This window comes from Hylobates moloch, unplaced genomic scaffold (assembly GCF_009828535.3).
Source record: "Hylobates moloch isolate HMO894 unplaced genomic scaffold, HMol_V3 SCAFFOLD_32, whole genome shotgun sequence".
Classification (NCBI taxonomy): Eukaryota; Metazoa; Chordata; class Mammalia; order Primates; family Hylobatidae; genus Hylobates; species Hylobates moloch.
Window position 1 is genome coordinate 2645944 of NW_026652307.1, and position 23446 is coordinate 2669389.

Genomic DNA, 23446 nt, shown 5'->3' on the forward strand with positions numbered 1-23446 from the left:
CAGATCACCTGAGGTCAGGATTTCCAGACCATCCTGGCCAACATGGTGACACCCCATCTCTACTAAAAATACAAAAAAATTATCCAGGTGTGGTGGTGCTTGTCTGTAATCCCAGCTATTCGAAAGGCTGAGGCAGGAGAATCGCTTGAACCTGGGAGGCAGAAGTTGCAGTGAGCTGAGATAGTGCCACTGCACTCCAGCCTGGGTGACAGAGTGAGACTCCATCTTAAAAACAACAACAACTAAACTTCTGCATAAAAGTCAAAGGTGATTTCTAAGGCCACACACTGACTCTTGCTAAATGGAAATTAGCCTGGACTAGAAGTAAGGCATACTTTAAAAAAAATCACTAGGAAGACTATGGAGCAGAGTTATTTTGATAAGATGATGAGATCCATGCCAGGATTCTAAACATTCTAACACTATACTTATAATAGAGCTATGCAGAAAAGTAACTGCATTTTATTATTATAATGATTAATTATTATTTAATGGAAACCTAAACAAGAAGAAAAGCTTTACACCCTGTAAAACAAAACAAAACGAAACAAAATACTTTAAAGAAAACCTGCATTAAAAAAAAAAAAAAAGGAAAACAGTAGCCACAACAAACTAAGACTGCAATGTTGCAGTGCTGGCAGATGAGTTAAAGCAAAGGTGTAAATGAAATATTACCAAAGCAATGACAGCCATCTCAGAAATGGGGAGGCTCACATTTCATATATACTCAATGGACATTTGTAACCAGGGATCTGTGAGTTTTGCTATAATTCAGAAAGTAGCAGACTACTCGACACGTGTCATTTGGCAAGGGATTTTAAGAGCACATAGTATACTTAGAATAATCATGCTTTACATTTAAATAATGCTTTATAGCTTATCACATTTCTGGTAAGCATTATCTTATCTGAATTTGAAATTTGAGATCCTTTACCTACCTTGCAGTCTTTGAGTAAAAGTGCCTTATGGCTGAGCACAATGGCTCATGCCTGTAATCCCAGAACTTTGGGAGAATGAGGTGGGCGGATCACGAGGTCAGGAGTTTGAGACCAGCCTGACCAACATGGCGAAACTCCATCTCTACTAAAAATACAAAAATTAGCCAGGCATGGTGCATGCACCTTTAATCCTAGCTACTCAGGAGGCTGAGGCAGGAGAATCACTTGAACCCAGGAGGCAGAGGTTGCAGTTGAGCCAAAATCACACCATCGCACTCCAGCCTGGGCAACAGAGTGAGACTCCTTCTCAAAAAAAAAAAAGCCTGAGATTTAATATCTGAGCTTTTGGTTTATTTGCTTATGAAATGGGGCCCTATCACGTTTTTATTGCCCAGGACTGTTTCAAGAGACAAATATGACTAGGTGAAAGGCTTTAAAAAATGTAAAATGTGGCCAGGCGCAGTGGCTCACGCCTGTAATCCCAGCACTTTGGGAGGCTGGGTAGATCACTTGAGGTCAGGAGTTCGAGACCAGCTTGACCAACATGGTGAAAACCCATCTCTACTAAAAATACAAACAATTAGCCAGGCATGGTGGCACATGCTTGTAATCCCAGCTACTCTGGAGACTGAGGCAGGTGAATCGCTTGAACCTGGGAGGCAGAGGTTGCAGTGAGCGGAAATCCTGCCATTGCACTCCAGCCTGGGTGACAGAGCGAGACTTTGTTTCAAACCAAACAAACAAAAATGTAATCAGAATGTGTTATTATTATTATTATTATTATTACTGGTTACTAGTAATACTGAGAGCAGTGAGATTTTCCTTTTCAAGTTAGGAGGATACATACAGAAAGGGGATGACCCCCAATTCTTTTTGCTTAGAACCAGTTTTCCATGGTAAATAATATGGGTAAATTTTAAACATTAATCTACCTATATGGGAAAAATTTTTTGAGATAAATCTGTAAGAATTAAAACCAAGGTAGAATTTCAGCGTTTGAGAAGCATGAATCTTACTAGAGACTGAAAAGAGAAAATAATAAATCTATCTGGACTCCAAAATTTTGTGACCTCATAAGCCATGTCCTTCCCACCACACCAAAAGCTCAGTGGAGGCATTTAGAATACAAAAAAATGGCTGTATGTTTAAAAAAAAAAAAAAGAGAGAGAGAGAGCAAAGAAAAATAAAAAGGTGCTTCTGCAAGATGGAATACAATGCATCACTGTTGCACTTGGTGGTATAAATAATCATACAATTAATTATGATTCACTGTATAAATAAAGCATCATAGCAGCAGAATACCCATTATTATATATAGCATTTGCCTGCACAATTTTAATAAATGTGGCAGATACTAAGAAACTCTGATCTATTAGCCCCCTTCAGTTCTTAAGGAGGAAATCACACCTAAATGAAGTTTTAAAAAATGTTTAAGCCACCAAAATTATTTTAAAATGTAACAGAAACATGGAAACAGTCTATTGGTGGATAGTGTTGAGTAAGAAAAAGGCTTCTTTAAAAAGAACTCTTCAGATATTTTAGAATTTTAATCGTATTACTGATTTCTATCTATCTTTCTCTCTCTCTCTCTCTCTCTCTTTGATTTCTTAAGATTCCCTGTAATGAGATTAAATTGTCCTGGCAATAAAAACAGAAAGGATAAGCACAGGAACATACATTTTTTCAAGCAACGGATGAATCTGCATGTCACAAATTAGCAACCATATCAAAGGACAGCCATTTGATCTGCATTTTCAGCGGTAGGGATGTATGGATGTCTTGTTTTATATGTTGGGACTAGAAAGTTAGTAAAACGTCTTTTCCTACATGTGAGTAAGTCCTCATCCTTCCTCCTCTCCCTGTCCCCAATCAATAATTCAGGTCCAGAAGAGGGACGTCACCTCTGCAAAAGGAAGCCTGGTCAAAAACTGTAGCCTGCTTTGACAAACTGCAGTGGTACAGTTTCAGCTAGCAGCTAACACTGGCTATCATATTTCAGGCTTATGTTAGACATGGCCCATGGTTTACCAGCCCACCTTCTGGACTATGCTGCATCCAAAGGTGTTTGGCCACCAGCACCCGAGAACAAAGCCAGGACAAGGTGCAAGGTGACCCTAGCAAATTTCCTTTTGTTAAAGTTAATTTTTACTCCCGGTGACAAAATAAGGGGAGACAAAGGAAACTTCTAATATTCTTAAGACTGGTCCCAAACATGGACAGTTTGCTGCAGGATTGATGGCTGCACAATCTATGGTATAAGTCTCCAGTCCTGATATAAGTGGACTGTGACTCCTCCACCCTCCACCCCCAGGAAGAATAGAAGACTCAAATCATGGCGCAAAAGCATTCCTTAGTGGAGATCTGCTAGGAAAGCTTCATTTCACAAAGGAGGCAACTGAGGCCCCGCATGTCAGGCACATCACCAATTTGACAGTTAGGGGCTAGGTGCACACTGTCACTTGGGTCTCCTGTCTGTAGGCATTTGTGTCCTCCCTCCCCCAATTTACAGGTTTGCTTCCCAGAGCTGTGCCTGGATTATTGAAATGGGTCTGTCATGGCAAAATCAGTTGTCTGCAGGGAAACTAGTGCATTGTCATTTAATGTTTGGTAGCTTTAGTGTAGTTGAGACATTTGAAATTTAAAACAACTACCATATTCTATGTTTTTGGGTAAATGATAATGTCATGAGCTACCTGGATGGGCATACATAAAATGATTCTCACGTTTAAAATTGTGGTTTGTGAGAGCCACATCACAACAGCACAGTTATATGCCAATAATGCTATTAATAAAAAACCATCACACATTCTAACATATTTAACAAATGTAGCGCAGCCTTAAAAACTGTGATCTTGAAATCCCTTGAAAGGTCTCAGAGAAAGTCTTAGAGAATAAAATGTAAAAATTAAGCTTGTGAAGTTTGTTTGGAAGTTTTCATTTAAACCACATATTCAGACCATTGCTAATTGATGCTTTGATTAAATGTGGCAAAAATAGTTAATGCCCCAGATTTGAAGTTAAGAAATCTTGGGGGGCTGGGGGGAGGGTGGGGAACTGGCAATGGCCAGGGAAAGACTGGGAGATACAGGAGAGGGTCTTGCTGTGGGGTAAGGAGGGGGATCCTGGAGAGGGGAGGGCACCAAGAGGTAGGGAAATGTGAGCAGAGGAGGAGGGGGAAGGTAGAAGGCCACCAAAATACCCTCCTGACGAGAATACCACGATTTTTAACTTCTGTAATCAAAATACCTTTATATATTTTTTGTATCCAGAGCCAATTTGCAGAAGACCTTACCTTTGACAAGCCTCTTTGCCCCCAGCTAAAGCTGCTTGAAAAAATTCACATGCAAACATTTACTTGTTTTCACAAGTCATATTCACGGTTTTGCCATACTTTGTCCACACACTTCAAATACACTCAGAGCATTTTTTGAAAACTTTTATTTTAGTTGCATTTTAAACACAAAGGTGACATTCCACTCACAACACATAACCCCCATCTTTTTAAACCAAGCCCCTCCTACTGTACTCTTTGTAAAAATGATTGGCTTACCTCGGGCTCTTCGCTAGGAAGAAAAATTATTTCATATTTTTTCAACACAGCCACGCCCACCCCCTTGGAACCAGCCCCCACGTGGTTTGGGATCCGGACTTGCCTACAGCAGGTTGTGTTTCCCCTTCCCCCATCCCCCAACCAGGCGAGCTGTGTGGTGCAGAATACCGAACTGATGTGTGCAGCCCCGGGCGCCCCAGATACCTGTGTGTCTGGTTTTTCAACCGTAAAGGCGGGAGGGTTTGGCGAACGAATGAGAAGTGAGGAAACGCTTAGCGCAAAAGGAAAAAGAGAGAAAGACATACAGGAACAAGGTTATGGAGGCCGGCGAAAAGCGATCCCCCGCTCCCCCAGGCCAGGGGCCCCGCTTATTTCCCGGGAGGCCCCGCCACCTTCCCCGCATGTCCTCCGCACGGCTCGCCGCAGAGCGCCCGGGTGCAGGTACCACCAGAGTGTGCGAACACTGAAAGTTTTTTGCCCGCGCCATGGCGCAAACCACAAGACAGCCCGTTCCCAAGTACAAGTACACAGTCGGCGGGTAATTTGGGGGTGCCGGGATAGGAACAGGGGACACTTGAGCGTATCATGCACAGGCGAACACAGAATATGGACACCAACACACACCAATGACAAGCTGTCTGAGTCCAAGCAGCCGTGCCAGGCGAGGCGGGGGCGCGCCTTCCCCAATGACCCCAGCCCACCGTGGACCCCACCAGCGTAGCCAGGGGAGCCCCGGGGCCCCGGGGCCCCTCCCCGGCAGTTCCTGGCTCACCTGAAGCCCCTGCCTGTCCAGCTTACGGTTGCTGGCGCTGGCCTGTCCCGCCGGAAACGACCCTCAGTGTCGCTCGGCATCACTTTTCTCCCTGGAGGGCATATACTTCGGCCACCCGAATCCACCCAAGATCCCCTCCCGCTCCCAGGGCAAAGTTAGGGTCCCTCCCTGGAACTTTCTAGCAAGTTCTTCCCGCCTTTGGCTGGACCCCCTCCTCCCACTGCCGAGCCCTGAGCCCCACCAGGCAGCCCTGCCACCCCCTCCCCAGTTCCCCGGCGGCCCTGCTGCCCGCAGGCAGAGTCCGCCGCATTACCTAGAAGCAGCAGGCGGTGAGTACACATGTAGCCCATCTTTTCGTCCTGGAGTTGTTTGTCGATGAGCTTACTGCGTTTCTTCTCTGCGCGCTTCTGGGCCCGCTTCTCCAGGGCTTCTTTGCGCATCTGTCTGCGCTTCTCCGCCAGGGGTATCTTCTTGACCTTGGGAGAGTGCGAGGCTTTGGGCTGGGGACTCTCAGATCGACCGAAGCAGCCCGCGAAGGCTTGTATGAGGAAGTTGCGGAGTAAGTTGCGCTGGGGCTTTCGGCGGTGGCGATTTCGCCGATGCTGAAACCAGCGGACGCATCTGAAGGTCCCATCGTCGGACTCGTCTCCGCTGGAGTCCTCGTCGCTGCTGGCCGCCCCTTCATCGTAGTACCCGCGGTGGCCGCGGCTGCTCTCGGACTTGCCCCGCCAGGCCGACGCGCGAGTAGGCCGCGGAGTAGGCGGATCGGCAACCTGGATCTCGGGGCTGGGGGGTCTGAGATGGACCTTGCGTCTGGCCCCGGAGGCAGGGGCTGCAGAGGCCGCCCGGGGGACTCGGGCTGCCCGGGTGGCAGAAGCGGCTGGGGCAGTGGGAGCCCCTGCGTCTGGCGCAGCTGGGGCGACATGGGCTGCCCGGGTCTCAGGAGCCGCAGGGGCGGCGGGAGCCTCAGGGGCTGCCCCGGCATCTGGATCGGCTGGGGCGTCAGGGGCCGCCCCGGAGTCGGGATCGGCTGGCGCGTCAGGGGCCGCCCCGGAGTCGGGATCGGCTGGGGCGTCAGGGGCCGCCCCGGAGTCGGGATCGGCTGAGGCAGCAGGGGCTGCCCCGGAGTCGGGATCGGCTGGGGCTGCCCCAGAGTCGGGATCGGCTGAGAATGCCCCGGAGTCGGGATCGGCTGGGGCTTCCCCGGAGTCGGGATCTTCTGGGGCTGCCCCGGAGTCAGGATCGGCTGGGGCTGCAGGGGCTGCCCTGGCAGCGGTATCCGCTGAGGCTGCCCCGGCGGCAGGGGATCCGTACCCCGGAGAGGGGACTTTCCCTCCCTCCGCGGCTTCAGCGGCTGTGCCTCCTTCCATCTCTGCTGCTTCCTCCTCAACTGGGGGTCTCTCTGCTCGCTCTCTCTTATCTGGGGCTCCGGAGGCCTTGATGGGCGGGCCGTCAAGCGCGATTGGGGGGCTGCCCATGTTGATGAGAGTGTCGTCGACCCCAGCGGGGGCGCTGCCAATCTCGAGCGGGGGTCCGGAGATCTCCATCCGGGGGCTGGTGCCCGTGAAGTTAGAAGGTCTGACAGCTTCTCGGGATGGGCTGCCGATGGCGCCTGGGACCCAGAGGGGAGGCGCGTTGGCGGCGGGAGTGAGGCGGACCGCACTCGAGGCCGCGACTGCCGCGAACTGGCCGCTGCCGTCGACTTGTGCGATAACTCGGGAAAGCCCCGGGGGTGGGCTGTCGTCCCCAAATCCTTCTCCATCAAGCTCAAATGGCATAGTCTCCTCAGGGGGAGGGCTGTAGCCTCCTCTGGAGCCAGCCTTTGCCGGCCTGAGGGCCTGGGGCTCCTCGGGAGGAGCTCCGGGGACCCCTGCAGCACCTGGGCCTCCTGGAGCAAGGTCTGGGACCTGTAAGAAAGGTTGACTGCAGCCTCTCTGGGCAGGCTGGTCAAACTCAAAGGGCATAGCTTCTTCTGGTGGAGGGCTGTATCCTCCCAGGCCTGGTCTGGCACCACTGAAGGCTCCGGGCTCCATGAGTGCTGGGCCGAAGGCCTCAAGGCCTGCATGGGCCCCACTGGGGAATCCAGGCTGCTCCAGTGTAGGCCAGAAGACTTCCAAGCTGGGTTGTTCGATCTCGAAGGGCATTGCTTCCTCAGGAGGTGGGCTGTAGCTTCCATGGGCTCCAGCTTCCCCAAATGCCGGGTTGAGGACCTGAAAGTTGGGTCTGGAGACCTCTGGGGGTCCACAGGCCTCGCCGTCATTCTCGATGGGGATGGGCTCGTTGTGAGGCGGTTCGGTCTCCATCTCTTCGGCTGGGCTAGGCCCAGCACCGGGGGCAGCTGCCCCTGGGGCTTCCAAAGGTGGTTGCTCGGGCTGTTCCCCGATTTCAGGGGGGATATCGCGTTGTCCTGACATATTATTGCCGTCGAGGCAGTTGCGCACGCCCATAACACGGTGGCGGCCTCTCAAAATAAGTTTGGGGCTCCGTAAGATGGAGCACCCAACCGAACTAGGGTGAAAAAATTATTATTATTTTTTTTAAATCAAAGTACCAGCTGGAAAGTTCACCAGCCTCACTTTCCAACCCTTGTGAGGTTGGGGGGTTCAAGGCCTGGAACCCTAGACTGAGGCTGAAGCAACTCAATTGCTGCTGGTGGAGTCTTGGCTCCTTCCTAGCCACTTTTTATGCCCCCAGGCTGCCCCCCAGCCCCTCTTCCTTGGTCTGTCCTTATGCCCTCCTCTCTCTTTCTTTTTGCTCCAGGCCAGTCCCGCCTGCTTGGATCTGACGAGCGTGCCGATTCGGTCCGAAAATCGCCAGTAGCGCTCTCTCTCCGCCACCAGAGGACGCCGGTTCCAGTGCCGAGCTGGCTCCGGCTCCAGGAGCCTGCTCCTGGCGCCAGGGGCCCGGGACTTTGGGTAAGGGGGCTGATGAGCGCAGGCCTCGCAGGGACGTTCTGGCTCCTTCCACTCCTCTCCCTGACTGATTTGGAGTCTTTCTCCGCTTCTCCGCTGGCCAGAGAAAGCTCTCCTGCGTTGCGGGACACGTGACGCAAGACGTGGGCCTCGGGACGCTGGAGTACAGGAGCTGAAACCCTCCCTCCCCAACCCAACCGACTCCTCAGGGGAGGGGGGACTGAAGAAGGGTTTCATCACCCCAGGATATCCCTGAAACTCTGAGTCATAGCCCCCAGCCTCCAGGCAGCCCTGGATCTCAAGCCCCTAGTCCGGAGCGCAAGGCTTTTGGTGCCTGGGAAGGGGCGCAGGCACGCATGGGGATGCGACAGGTGGTCGTGAGCCCACCAGAGAAGCAGAGAGAGGCGAGGGAGAGGGGATGCCGAGTATGCGAGCACGCAATTTGTTTTTTAAATGCCTCGGGTGTACTTTTTGCTGCTTTTGTTTGTCGCTTGCTGAGGTTGGCTCCGGTAAAGCACTTTAACAGCCCCCACTCCCATCACACTCTAGGGGTCTCCGCAGTGGCCCACAGCGGCGCAAGCAGGGTGCTCCCTTGTTTATGTGGATGGTGACGCAGGGGAATAAGAAGGTCTCGGGTGCGTACCACCAAGAGCAAAGCCCCCTAGGGAGTAGCTGCGGCGGCACCGAGAGAGGGGTGGGGGGGCGTGCTGCGCAGAGGGAGACCTCACAAAGCGGCCTCAGAGTTTCGCAGGTCCTGCTGTTCTAGGGAAGGGTTAAAGGGGATTTTGGTTGGGGTTTAATGCCGGTTTAGGGTGGTTTCGAGACTGGACAATTCTGTGCGCACTGAACCCACAGATAAATACCATGCCGCGCGGCAACCACAGCTGAGGTGCGCTGCTCGCTGCTTCGGGCACCGGCTGCAGCGCCGGTCAGTCAGCTACTTTAGCCCCACTACAGCCTGTCTCCAGCACCCTTCCAGCCCCTCTCCTCTCGCTCTGGGTATCTTAGGGTAGTCGCTTTACTCTTCCACTGCTAGAGCCCACTGAGGCGGCACTGAGCCCGCCAACCGGCCACAAACCCGGTGGTTGCCCACGCAGCTGCGCTCCCGCTACCATGCTGCGGCGGGCTCAGAGCTAGCCAAAGGTAAATACCCACACCACCTGGTGGCCTTGGTGTGTGCACATGCTATGCTCTGGTCTGGGGTCTGCAGAGGGATTGGAACCCGGGAGAAAAGCTGCTGTTAGGGTGTCAGGTAAAACCCGGCAGGTGCGCATCAGGTCGGTCTCACCAGTGAGACAGATTGGCAAGCCACGTCTAGGCACAGAGCAGCTGGGCAGGAGGCAGGGGGTCACCTGACCTGCAGGACCCTGGGGGAGGGGAGGCTGGATGAGTTACACAGGGCGGGCTGCAGCAAGCAGGGCGCACGGCGCGGGCTGCTGTATAAGAGCTGCAAGCGGGCGAACCACCGCAAGTTGCGATCCCGTTTAGTCTAACGCATCCCTCTTAGAGCCAGGGTACCACAGGCACCGTGCATCCCTGCCCCCTGCATCCACCATCCACGTGGCCACGCAGCATGGAAGGAGGAGAACACAGTTGGACCCTGGGAAACGTTTGGGATCCCCCAAAGATATATCGCTTTGGCTCTATGGGTCTACAACTTCCAGATGTCAACACTGAACTTTGATTCAAACTTTGGCCAGCTACACCCACGCAAAACGGCTTAACCACTTGGGCATCCACTGAATGGCCCAACTGGGTCCCAACACCAACTCACTCTCCTCCGACCCCAGCGCCGGGTCAGCCATTGGGCAGGGGTCATGCCAATCAAGGCTGCCTGGCAAATGAGCAGGGGGCGTCAGACCGGAAACCGGATATGGGTGGGAGGTCCAATAGGAGGCGCCGCGTTGGAACGCCCGAAGAGGTGCTGCTGGGGTGGTTGGAAGCTGTTGGGGGGCGGGTGTATGGCGGTTAGGCCTGGAAGACTGCGAGGACCGCTAGCGCCGTGGGGTCACTCTTCCTCATGCCACAGGTTGCCGAGCCTCGGGAGAGAGGTGGGGTCCCAGGGGCCAACCCTTGGGTGTGTTGATGGCGGCAGGCTAACCTAGCCAACGGGGTGCCGCTGCCGGGCAAGGTGAGGAGCAAGATTTCCAGGGCTGGGAGGTAGAGGGCCAGGACCCCAAGGAGAGGGCTTACTGCGAGGAGCAGCCCAGGATGGATAAGGAGTTGAGGCCCCAGGGATGCTGAGCCTGCACAAGTGGAAGGTCAGTAGACATTGGGGTTGGAGCCCCAGGGAGGCTGCGATGGGTGCTCTGAAGGGGTGGTTTGCTTTAGTCAGGCCTCGCGCTCACCCCCAAAGTACCATTTGTCGAGGAACGGGTTCAGGGTCTCTGTTCGACACCCTCATGTGTCTGTGGGATCCCTTTGTTCATTCTTTCTGATATCATGATTATTTGCCAGGGGAGCACATGCATGGAGGTGACTAAAAAAAAAAAAAAAGTTAGGCAAATACCAATTCCTCATCCTAGAGAGTAGAGCAGCATACAAATGAAAGAAGGGACTTCCGCTTAGGGGGACCTTGAAAGTCTTGGTGGAGAAAATGGCTTTTTATATGGGCCTCCAAGGAAGGATAGACGCCTTGGCTGTGAATAGAAGGTGGTAGTGGGGGATGGGAGACGGTTTGCCCACCACGAACAAAGGATTTAATGGTAGGAAACATGGGGCGTGGCTGGGTAAACACAACTGGCCACCTTGGCAGGCTCTTGGGTAGCAGGGGGAGAAAAGTCAGGAGAAATTAGATAGAATCTCTCTGAGGATGCCATGGAGTATGAGGGCAAGCACTTTTGAGGCTATTTTGGCAGGAAACGGAAAGGATGTTGAAAGTTTTTTGTTCTGCAAGTGAGGATTTGAGCCTACTTTTAGGAAAAGCAGAAGCAGCATGGAGGATGATCCCGATAGAGAACAAAGGAAAGGGGTTATGCACAAAGGAGATGTTTAAAGGAGAGACCTAGCACGGTGAAGGAAGCAGGAAGGCTGAAGGACGGCACTCAAGAGGGGTCCCAAAGGATCCTCCTGGAGCAGCTCTTATGCTAGAAAGACACAAAAGATGGAAGAGCCAAAGTGTGGCACCCAGATGGATGGAACACTGGGAGTGGGACAGGGAAGTCAGTGGGAGGGGCTGGCAAGGTGGCAGTGCTGATTTGGTTTTAGACATGGCAGAGTTGAAGGAACTTTGGGCAGTTGGGATGGAGATTTTTGCAGCCCGTTATCTGGAAGGAAAGGTCTGAAGTTTAGAAAAAGATAAAGATCACACATTCAAATTGGCAATCGTCCTTACAAAGATGAATTTATGGAGTCAGATAAAACTCTTTAGGGAAGAAACACATTTGGTAATAGAATCTTGAACAATTGGCGCACTGGACAGGAAAAAGGGAGGCAGTCCAGGAGTGAGCAGGGAGGACTCAGAAGGGAGAGATGGGAGCACACCAGAGGAAGGGGTTTCAGAACCACTCAGCACATCTCATCTAGACTTAGTGCTTTAGCCTCTGCACTGGTGGTATTTGGGGCCAGGCAATTCTTTGTTGTGGTGACTGCCCTGTGCATTGTAGGATGTTGAGCAGCATCCCTAGCCTCTACCCACTAGATGCCAGTAGCATCCCCTTAGTTTTAACAACCAAAAATGTCTCTAGACTTTGCTAAATGTCCTCTGGGGGGCAAAATCTCCCCCAGTTGAAAATCACCACTGTAAGCTGAGAAAGGACCCTTAGATTTGAATAGGAATTGCCTTAAAGGTAAATTAAGACCAAGAAGAATAAATCCCAGTATTTAACCCTGATATTCCCCCTTTTTTCCACTACTGTTATTTCTCTGTAGTGACTGGCTACCAGACTCTGAAAAACCTAAGTCCTTTAGGTGAGTGGAGCTAAGAGTTGAAACATCAGTAGTGGGGTCAGGAACCCCAGAAGTGTGGCCAAATGTTCGAGGAGTTGATCCACCTGTTGCACCTGAAAAGCCACAGGGATCTGAGGAATCCGGTATGGTAACAGCTAGGGGTGATCGGCTGGTGGGTTTACTGGGGTCTACCTTGATTGGCCTAATTGGTTAGCTTGTCTGGTGATCCTCCTGAAGGCTGCTAATTTTGCTAGTTCAAGACAGAAACGTGGCCTTGATCTGGAGGGAGATGGCCGGTCCTGGATGTTAGTGGGCAGCGTCGTCTGGGGCCTAACCTTGCCAGAGGCGTTTTAGGATCTGCTATCATAATTGTGTAATAGCAGAGTACCTTAAACATAGCTTTCCAGTGCTGGATGGATTGCCATCATGGGAAAAGATAAATATGTGATAGGACTGAGGAAGGAAAGTCTATTAATGTGTTTATGCAGCTGAGGAAGAGGAAGTCAGGAGAGGCTGGTGCCTGAAAAAAAGGCCGAGTTGGGATGGAGAGAAGCTGTGTGCCAGGCTTGACCCCTGTCCTGAGGGGCTGTGTGCTGGAGTGCAGGGCTGCAGTGAGATGATGTGTCAAGTAGGGGAGGACAGGATTGGCTGTCGAAACCCAGGGATGGTTTACTTGAAAATTGTGTATACTTGGCTACTTAAAAATAATAGCGTCTGCACTTGATGTACTAAGAAAGGGATGGAGGCCGGGTGCGGTGGCTCACGCCTGTAATCCCAGCACTTTGGGAGGCCGAGGCGGGCAGATCACGAGGTCAGGAGATCGAGACCATCCTGGCTAACACGGTGAAACCCCGTCTCTACTAAAAATACAAAAAATTAGCTGGGCGAGGTGGCGGGCGCCTGTAGTCCCAGCTACGCGGGAGGCTGAGGCAGGAGAGTGGCGTGAACCCCGGGGGGGTGGAGCCTGCAGTGAGCCGAGATCGCGCCACTGCACTCCAGCCTGGGTGAAAGAGCGAGACTCCTCACAAAAAAAAAAAAAAAGGGGGGGGGGGAGGGGATGGGAAAAATTTCTCATGCTTCCATTAAACTCTGCATTTCTGAGGAAAGCCAAATGGCCCAGGTGCCACAGGTGGCAAACAGTGGCCTTTTGAAAATATGGAATCCCCAATGGAAAGAATGTATGTATTTCTTTACCATTGATTCTCTGAACAGCACCATTACAGCCCCATTCCTTGGTAGCCCCACGTGATGCCCTGGGCTTCCCAAACTTAGTCTCACCTCTCTATTGACGCTTTCATGGCACATGTATTCAACAAGTAATTGTGTTTCTACTTACATTCTGGGATTCTTACTCATTACCAAAAGCACAAGGCGTATCTCAAGTTTAGGTAGCTACCTGTCAGCTTTCTGGGTTTATCCCTGTAGCCAACAAAGAGAAGGCAAAGTAGAGAGAGGGAAGGGAGGTGGGTGAAAGGGAAGGGAACGGAAACCACGAAAAACAGTATTTTTTTGGTAGTCATTTTCCTTTTGGTCTGCGGCTTTGCAGGGAGGAGGTGGGTGGTGAAGTTTGCAGAAGTGCCTTCTCTGTAGCCCATTCATGTCATTAGTTGTCAGTGGGTTTCTTTCAATTGAGGAAAAAGTAAAAGCAGAAAGAGAAGGTAGTAAAGAATTTAGGCAACTATGAAGTTTCTCAGCCTCCCAGTGACAAATGTTTGCTGAGTGCTGACTGAGTAGTAATAGACTTTGAAGCTGTACAATTAATTACTTTTCAATCAAGACTTGCTGCTGCCATCCTTTTCCCTTCAGCCTCTCCTCTGCCCGCCTTGGCCGGTGGAGGCAGTAGCATACTGCTGTCTGCAGAGGGGTCTGCGTGGCCAGGCTGTTTGAAGCAAATGCCAGCTAAAGGAAAAAGGCCTCAAATGGATGAGGCAAGATACCAGGTTAGAGGCAGATGCAAGGCTGATATTAGAGGCAGTGGAAACAGTCTTTATGAAAATACTTGATATGCTCAGATTAAAAAGCCCCCATCATGAATTCAGACCCCTTCACTCAGCTAATTAGCTGTAGCTCAGCAACCATCTCAAAAGGTGCCCCAAATTCTGTTTCAGCCAAGGCATGCCACTGTCCTCTGACCACCTGTGCTTGAACAGTGGGTCCAGACATTTGTGGATTCCTTCTCCAGACTAGCTGATGATGCAGCAAAGAATTTCAGGGGAGGAGAGGCCATTCCAGAAAAGATGAACAGCACCATGGGAAAGCAACTAAGAGAGAGGCAAAAGTAGGGGTTGGAGGGGAAAGAGGGAATCTCGGAAGGTAAATTTGGCTTTAGTGGAAGCTCTGCTTAAAATTCCTGCAATTCGTGGTGGAAATTCCAGCCACCCTGGGGGCTTCTGGGCATCATTGTTTAAGGGGAATGGTATATTTCACCTTCTAGAACAACCTCAATTACCCAGAGCAAATTTTCCTAATGAAATCTAATTGAGACAGCGACATAAGCCAGGACACTCAGAAACCAGCTCTCACATGGGGTTGGGGGGAGAAGAAACGTGGTCTTCTGCTGGCTGCCAGTCTTTGGCCTGTGCCCTTGGACCCCTCAAGTTTGAGAGTGGGGACCTTGAAGACCAACCTTGCTGTGAACCGAAACCCAAGGCTTTAGCCTTGGAGCTAGACAGCTAGATTTCTAGGTGTTAAATCTTTCTCTTTGAGTGTAGCAATTGAAGTACTTGTATGAAAACTCCACACCTATGAAATTGGAATTTTTGGACCAGGTCTGTAAGAAACTCTCAGGGGGACAAGTGATGTTAACGGTGTTGAATCTGTGAGCCTCATTGGTAGCCCTCCAATGCCATATTTGGCTTTTAAAAATGCACTTCCTGATGTTGAGCTGAAGTCTGTCCCTTGATGCACCTGGTTCTGACCCCCTCAGCCACCAGATACTTGAAGCTGCCCTCAACCTTTCTCTCTTCAAGACTCTCTTCATTCCTTCAAACAACTTTCTTTATAACCCCCAAATTTCCTGGCTTTGTGACCCCCTTCCCCATTTCTAAATCTTTTCTGCTCCTTCCCAGGGGTTCTCTTGTCTACCCACATCTTCCTTTTTTCTGCGATCCCTCAAATTCTTCTTTTCCTTTTGTCTTCCTTAAATCTCTCCCCACTTTACTGTCACCACTTACCCTCTGTCCCTGCTGCCTGGGTTTATGTTGGCCTTTCTCATAGCCATGTGCCCTGCTAATTTGTAACATACTTACCCTAAAATAAACACAAAAAATAAACACACAGGCCATGCCCAGTGGGAGCTGGGAATGCAGCCTCCCCATTTCTACCCGGGAATAGTTGCAGGCAGAGTCCTGCCTCTGCTGGCTGAGCACTGTCAACAGGTGATGGTGGCCCCGCATTGCAGGCTCTTGGCCTTGGGAGAACTAAGTCACTAGGCTGTTTATTCTGGCTTCTCTGCCCTGTGAATTAATGGCCACTAGTGCTTGGACCAGTATAGCTATTGGAGGCATTTGAAAAAACTCATGAGATTTTTAAACAAGGGAAAGAAAACAAATACCAGTAAAAAAATTGATGTCCCCCCACCCCCCACGTATGGCCTTTTGATATGTAAGAAAGAAATTATAAAACGAAAATGGGTGCTAAATCACTTAATTTGACAGAACTAGATTTTTGTTGTTTTTTGTTGTTTTTTTGTTTTGTTTTGTTTTAAATATTTGCTTTGTTTATCCCATGCATGTGTGATGGAGGCAAAATTGGTTTTGGGGGATGCAGTGTGCAAAAAAGTCTTAGCTGTGGCAAGGTCCTGCAGTACATAAACAGATAATGGGGTATAGCTATATGTCTGTGGTATTAAAATGTCATGGGGAGGGGCAAATAAGAAACATGTCTGAAGAAGCTAAGAGGGGAGTGATCATGAAAAAAAAAAGGTTGAGAAAACTGGCTTATCTCAAATGGCTGTAGCTTCGATATCATTTTTTTTCAGGTCTAGCTTAACCAGAACACTTAAAACTGTTACCAAAAAACTTTCAACAACACTTGTGGTCACTTAACCAATGTTCCCATCAGTCTGCCATCTCCCACAGTAGTTAGCCTCTCCAAGCTGCAGTACTAGGTCAGTACTTGCAACCATGCTGCCTGCTCCTGCTCTGAAAAGCTTGTTCTTAGACACCAAGGTCAGGGACAGAAGGTGGGGAACACACACACACACACACACACATAAAACACACACTAAATACAACTCTTCGGATGGCTAAATGTTTCCAGTTTAGGGAAAGGACACAGTGGAATTCTGCATTCTCTAAACTGCCTTTTGAGACCATTTTGCAACCAACTGTAAAGCAGATTTGACAAAATTTACATGAAACCAACACAAAACAGATTTCTTCATAGCTGGTGCTTTTTTTGTTTTTCGGGTTTTTTTTGTTGTTTTTTTTGTTTGTTTTTGAGATGGAGTCTCACACTGTAGGCCAGGCTGGAGTGCAATGGCGCGATACCTAGCTGGTGCTTTTTATTTGCTCAGCTTTTGAAGTTTTTTGGGAGTTCCATTAGGGTTAAAATCACTAGTATAGAGTCAAATTGGACAACCCCAGGCTTCTTAAGCGAATCAGTCTAGACATTTGGAGCTGAAAGGGATAAATAGGATCATCTCATTCAGCGACCTCATTTTAGAAGAAACTGAGGCAGAGGGGTGTTGGGTCTGACCTAAGGCCACTTGACCATGGCTAGAAGCAACCTGGGCTGCTAGCCCCGGGCCTTTCATCTTAGATGCCACTGCTCCAGTTTGGGACATCAAGTTATAGGAAATAGAGTCATTAGTGTCAAAACCCCACAACAGAACAAGAAATTCCATCTCTCATTCTTGAACGTGGGGATTAACGATGTCATTTGAGCATCTCATCCCTCTGCTGGGTGATTTTTTAGAGAAGAGCAGCAGTTGAGCCGGCACATGACATCACTGGCCTGGAAGCTTAATTTTATTTTAATGATTTGGTTTTTGTGATAGGTCACCTTCCAGTTGAGACATGCTTTACTCACACCATGGTTTCTGCTCAGTTTCCTCTCAAAAGCTTCCCTCTTGAAGAGCAGTATAATAATAACTAATAATTGAGGTAAATCCATGTAGATTATTAAAAAACCAAAAAACCTCATTCTTACCAACACTGAAGTTTCAGCTTTCTTCCTCTTTAACCTTCTACACAGCTGCAGAAAATGAAGGCTGAAGTGTCAAAGGCTGTAAGCAACTCCAGGTGAGAAAGGCTTGCAGTGCATTAAAGAAACATCTCAAAACAATCCCAAACTGTAACATTTCTAATTCCTGAATTCTCATGAACATAAAGAGTTTTGTTTGCAAAACTTTAAACCTACATCAGGTTGACCCCACACAAGATTGGAACATTGCAACATAAATTCCCAGCTCAAATAAGTTCAGTTACAAGAGTACCTTTGGGTCGTCCTCCCCTCCCCCACAAAAGCAAATTTCCATTAAGCAAATGATTAATGTAGTAAAGGAAAGAACTTCAATATTGGGGGCATATCATCATGTTTAACTAGCTTTATTCTCCTGCTCCTCCTCCTCCCTCACCCTCCATTTGAAATATTAAAAGTGGCTGGTAATTCACCTATGTGGTTAATGGTGAATTGTGGTTAATGTGGTTAATCTGCTATTTCTTGAGAGCATATCCTCACCCCACAGACCTCACCTATGTAAAAGGGGCAAGTGGGCCTATTCAAATGCTAACCCCAGTTGAGCAGGGTGAGACAAAGGGCCAGCTAGGAGACTAGTGAATTGGGAATGCTTGGGGAACTTGCTAGAAATGGCTCTGGAAAAGGAAGGTAGCTGAATACGTTTCTCAGGCAGAAAGAAGGTTTGCTAAGTCTATATAGCAAAATCCTGTCTTCTCAGGGAGGGTCATAGGTGCTTTCCCCGGGGGTCGGTATAGCTCTCGGGGGTCGGTATAGGTCTCAGTTGCTTTATATGGTCTGCACTGGCTTTTCCACCCTTGAATCAGGGTGTAGAGGGAAGCTGGGGGAGGGGAATTGAGCGGGGGAGAGCGTGTGCCGGTAGGTAACAGGTTTTCACAATTGGGCTGTAATGCAGATGGCGAGGCAGTTTGTGGAAGACTGTCTGAAAGACTGTGTGTGTTACTAGATTGCCCCTCCTCACTACATGTGAACATGGTACATTGCTTACAGTTCAGGAAACCTCCCTGTGTTGGGCTTCTGTTTAAAACACAGCAAGATGGGTGTGAGGTGTGGGCTCGACACGGAGGGCTTTTAAAAAACTTGTTTATTCATCCTGCAACAAGGCAACATGCTCATTTCTCTAATGAATAAACCTAGCTCTGTGGGAAAACGGGTCTCCCAGACTACCCAGTCTGAAGATAGCTCCCACACTTGAAAGGCACACCAAAAAAATTCAACACAATCCCTGGTTTCTCTTGCTTGTCCCTAGAGACCTTTTGCTTGGTGAACTCAGGCTGAGACATTACCAGAGGAAAAACTGAACACTTAATGCCACAGAACGCAACACACCGTCATTGTTTACATTAAGTAGGAATTTCGATTTAGGCGCAAGCCAAAAGCGGGACACGCCTAGCCCTTCCGCAGCCTCCAAACTTCTGAGACTAACATTGCTGTCGCAGAAAACCACTTGCAAATAAACTGGCTTCTCCGTATTTATTAGGGAAGACCACAAAGGCATCCAACCACAGTTTGCGCCGCAGCCCGGCAGAACTAAGTCTTGGGCGCCGCGACGCCTTTCCTACGGAATCGGTCCTGGAAGGAAGACCATTTAAGGTATTTTCCTTCCATCATCATCCTTTTCTTAGGAGTTAAGAACCTGACCGTCATTCATCTCAAGCCCTCAAAACGCTTTACTATTCCTCCAAATCATTGTCATCCGAATAATTCAAGCCGGCGCAAAACGAGACACGCACACCAGGAAAAAAAAAAAAAAAGCAATTTCCAAGTCGGATGAGATTTTTTAAAGACATTTCACTTATCGGTTTTTCCTCCCAGGACTGGCGAGGAGAGCACGCCTTCCCTTCTGAAGGTGCGTTACCAGATTGCGGCCGTTTTTGTGCTGGGTCATCAGAGCAGATTCCCCTCCAGGTTACAGATTCTAAACTTAACTCCACCCGAGCTGAAAATGGCCGGAGCACGCCGCCTCGCCTCCCCTCCCCAAGGCTGCCGAAGCCGCCGGCCCCTGCCTCCTTTTCGACTGATCGTCCAAGGACTGGCGCCGGATCCAACACCTTTCCCCAGCTCTGTGCGTACCGCGCTCTTTGGAAACGAATTGTAAGTTATCCTGATGTTAGACGCGACACCCCTCTCCAGCCTGTTCCTTCTTCCACTTTACCTTTCCGCTTGCGACCATCTCTAGGGCCTCCAGAGGTCCTGCGCAAACAGCCCAGGACGTCTCCTGCTAAGCCGCATGCAGCCTGGCCACCCGACCAGCTGCGCCAAAAGCTTGGCAATACCCCGACGTGACCATGCCTGTGCGTTCAACCCTGGTAGCCCATAGGGGCACCCCCAAGGGTCCCCTTACCTCCTCTACCTTTCCCCCAAGTACTTTCCCTTAACCGCCCGCCGCCGGGAGAGGTCAGCTCCGGCGCGCGCGGGCAGGTGCGCAAGCTCTTTGAGGCGGTCTCTGTCCCGCGAGCGCCGGGAGGCGGGCTGTAGCGGCCAAGGCAGGCGCGCGGCAGCGGGGGGCACTGGCGCGGAGGTCCCGCGGCTTAATTGTCAGCTCTGGGACCTGGGCTCCCGGCTCTGAGCTGCTTAGGCGCCGCGCGCGCGTGACTTCCCTCCCGGGTGGTCAGTCTCCAGAGTTCTCGCCCATTCCATTCTGATTACTTTCCACACATTTCAACAGTGTCTCTACAGCGCGGCTGCTCTCACATCGTGAAAGTTGGCGCGCGCACCTCCGAACCACATTTTGGACACCTGAGAAGGCCAACTTATTTGAGACTAGTCTTTCTAGGAGGAAGAAAAGCGCGCAAAACAAGTGACTTACCAATGCCGTTTGGGTGTGCAGCTCCAAATCTGGGGTGCGTTCGGGATTCAGTCGCGTAGCCGGGGCACCAGCTCCGAGACCTCAGGTTGTCTCCAGCGGGACGCACGGGGTGCGCCCCGCCGTCCAACAAGCCTTTGGCCACCAGGGCGCCCCTGGCATCCTGGGAAGTTTGGGGGAGCCCTCGCCGCCTCACCCTGACCCCCGGTCCCGGGCTGGCCAGCTGAGCCTCGTCTCTTCCCACTCGCCCCTAACCTGCCTTTCCTTCTCACCTCCTTTCCGCCCGCGCCGCTCCCACACCGCCCTCAGGCTCCCCAGTTTAGCGGTGGGCAACTAACCTGAATCCATGAAAACAAGGAGAATCTGGACGGCGTCCTCCATTAGTGACGCCGGATGGGGATGGGTCCCTTTTTGGAAGGGGACTCCGGGGACGCGTCACGGCGGGTGGGCTTCTTCGGCTTGCAGCGGCGCCGCTGCTTCTCCTCCTTGGGCTTCTTAGACTCTTCGGGGTCCCTTGGATCTTTGTCCTCGGGCTTGAGCTCCTCCCCTTCTCTGGGGCTCTGGGGCTCCTGAGTGCTGGGCGGCGCGCGATTTGGGGAGGCGTCGGGGCTTCGCAACTTGAGAGCGTGCAGACGCTGGGTGAGGGACTGGCCGAAGGTGGAGTGCTTGGGCACCACCGGGCCGCGCTCGTCTTCCGGCTCGGTCTCGGGCTCAGTGGTGGGGGCGGTCTCAGGCTCGGTCTCGAAGTCGGTCTCGGACTCGATTTCGGACTCGGTCTCGCTCTCGGTCTGGTAGTCGAACTCTTCCTCGTACTCTAGGCACTCGGGGAGGGACAGCTCAAGGTCTGCCTCCTCGTGCTCGTAGTCAGATTCCGATTCGGGGGACTCAGGGAATACCTGGGCGCCGGAGCGGTGGTGGGCGTTAAGGAAGCTCCGGCGTTGGGCAGCCGCGCGCTGCTGGGCACGGGCGTTGGAGGTGGCAAGGGCGCGGAGGAGCGCGATGGAGCAGGAGAGCCAGAGGAGCGCGGTGGCTGCCCGGCGGCCTATGGGCGGGCACAGGTCGTTGTAATTATGGCGAGCTCGGCGCCACTGCTGAGCCCGGGACCTCCGATCCATCCTCTTAGGCGCACACCGAGAAGCCGGCCTGCCCTCTGGCTCTGCAGAGAGCGGCTCCGAAGCGCATTGGCTGCTGGAGCCGGGAAAGGTACACCCTGTGAGGTGAGAAGCTGGCCCGGAGGTCCCAGCCTCACCTCCTGTGAGAAGAAAAAGGGAAGCACCTACCTTCCTGACCACTTAAGAACTTTCTAAAGCTCCGCGCCTTGCTTGCGTCTCTGAGCAAGAAGAAGGGATGGGAAAAAAGGGGAAAGTTCTGTCTCCTCCCGGGCTCCTCTCGCTGAGTCTTAGATTCCGCAGCCTAAGACTCGAGAGAGGTGCCTCCGCCGGTCCTCTTGCCTGGGAGAGGACAGAGGAGACTGAGGCGAGGAGGGATGGGCAGTGAGGTTCTGCGAAGTTGCGCGCCCGGACTTCTGCCGGGCATGTGCAGTAAGGAGGTGGGGGCCACCTCCCCGCGAGCTGCGCGGTGGCGCCGAGCCTGTGGCGCAGACCCTAGTGGGCCGGCAGGTGGCAGGAGGGAACTTTGTTTGAAAGGATTTGGGCGAAGCGATGGGCGGGGGGCCTGGCGGGTGGCAAGGAGCAAGCGGCAAGCTAGCCCCAGGTCCAGTACTTGGGCAGGTGGGCGCAGGCTCCCGTGGGGTCGTGCCCCTCCCCAGTTTCCCCAGTTATTGGTGAAATAAACACAGCCTGGGAGCAGCTAAAAACCCAGAACTCCAAATAGCAAATATTCAGGGGAATGAGGGTCTATACACGAGTATTAAGACCCTAGCATTTTCCAATGGCTTAATAGTTTGAGGATGGTAACTTCGGGCAGCCATTAATCATGAAACTACCTTTAGCAGATCTGTTACAGTGACTAATTAGAGCAGTTTCCAAAAAATACGTGCCCAAACAGTCTGAATTAGCTAATTACCTCATCTTCTTCAACAAGGGCCTCCACGGTTGAGGTACTAGTTTGCAAGTCTGCAAGCCCATCTGAGGACTGCCCTGAGCTCGGTTGAGCTGAGAAGGTGGTGCTGGAAATGGACTGGAGCTGAGAGCATGGGTAAAGGGAAGTCTTTCCTGCGCTCTCAGTTCACACAACCACTTCTCTCCTGCGGGGCAGTTCAGGGTGACACGGGATCCTCACTGGAGGCCCCTTACAGCTATTTCCTAGATAAGTTTTTTTTTTTTTTTTTTTTTTTTTTTTTGAGACAGAATCTCGCTCTGTCACCCAAGCTGGAGTGCACTGATGTGATCTTGGGTCACTGCAACCTCTGCCTCCTGGCTTCAAGAGATTCTCCTACCTAAGCCTCCTGAGTAGCTGGGATTACAGGTGTGCACCACTACACTCGGCTAATTTTTGTAGTTTTAGTAGAGAGGGGGTTTTGCCATGTTGGCCAGGCTGGTTTCAAACTCCTGACCTCAAGTGATCCGCCCGCCTCGGCCTCCCAAAATGCTGGAATTATGGGCGTGAGCCACCGTGCCCGGCTCCTAGCTAGGTTTTTAACAAAGGTAACTCAGCAATACTCATTGGGTGCCTTGCATGTGCCAAGCTGTGTTTTAGGTGCCGAAGGTAGAGTAATGAACAACAAAAACAACGAAAGTGTTGCATTAAGGAAAGGATATTTTGGATTAATTTGCTGTTAATCAGGAGGTTGAATCAGTGAGAATCCCTCTGTACCCACCAACGTTGTTTAATCTAGCTTGAATTCCACATAAGAAAATGATTGGATCAGGGCTAGGGGGCGGCCAGACACCACTAGATTGTGTTGTTGAACTCTGCAAGGCTGAAGACTTGGAGTAAATAGTGCCGCTCTTTCTTGGCCCTAGAAAATCAAATGATGGCCTACGGGAGGAGATCCCTGCAGTGGGAGCTAACCTGGCTGCTGCTTTTGGAGCGTGCATGTCTTCAGTCTGGCCCTCCATGATGATTATGGAGTGCCTTTTTGGCCATAGTGACAAGTCCAAAGGTGGAAACAACTCAGAGCAAAGCCATCGTCCTAGAATCCATGGGAGTATCAAGAAGGTTGTTTCACTTAGGACACATGTCACGGGTTGTGTCCTTTTCTCCTTCTTGAGTCAGTATGGGGAATCTTAAAAAAAGAGGCTCTACCACTGGGTGGCCCACCAGGCCCTCCTGGTACTGGTACTTCTGCCTGGTGTCTGAAGAGTCAGTCAGGTACCCACAGCCATTCTCACCGTGATGGAACTTAACCTCACACCTTCAACACCACACCTGTATTAAAGCCACCAAGTGCCGAGTTCATACCCCAGTGAGAGACCAGCA

At 51.0% G+C, this 23446-nt stretch overlaps 2 protein-coding genes across 7 annotated transcripts in view; both read right to left on the reverse strand.

The window, feature by feature from the left end:
- The window catches only part of LOC116463273 (guanine nucleotide-binding protein G(s) subunit alpha), a 75082-nt gene extending 54605 nt beyond the window's left edge, over positions 1–20477 (reverse strand). For 2 of the 6 annotated variants that reach the window (XM_032146299.2, XM_032146298.2), the window contains exons 1-2: positions 6370–7707; positions 5574–6225 (exon numbers count right to left, since the gene is read on the reverse strand). In XM_032146299.2, the coding sequence (XP_032002190.1) occupies positions 5574–6225; positions 6370–7707 (1990 nt within the window). Of the gene's footprint in view, positions 1–5573; positions 7708–20403 lie in introns of those variants that run through there. The other 4 variants (XM_058434531.1, XM_058434530.1, XM_058434528.1 and 1 more) reach the window with 2 other exon arrangements.
- LOC116463274 (neuroendocrine secretory protein 55) overlaps positions 1–21209 on the reverse strand; it is a 64998-nt gene extending 43789 nt beyond the window's left edge. Inside the window, exon 1 of the mRNA XM_058434532.1 lies at positions 20404–21209. Coding sequence (XP_058290515.1) covers positions 20446–21180 — 735 coding nt within the window. The 5' untranslated portion in view covers positions 21181–21209 and the 3' untranslated portion in view covers positions 20404–20445. The remainder of the gene's footprint in view (positions 1–20403) is intronic.
- Between the last annotated feature and the right edge of the window lie 2237 nt (positions 21210–23446).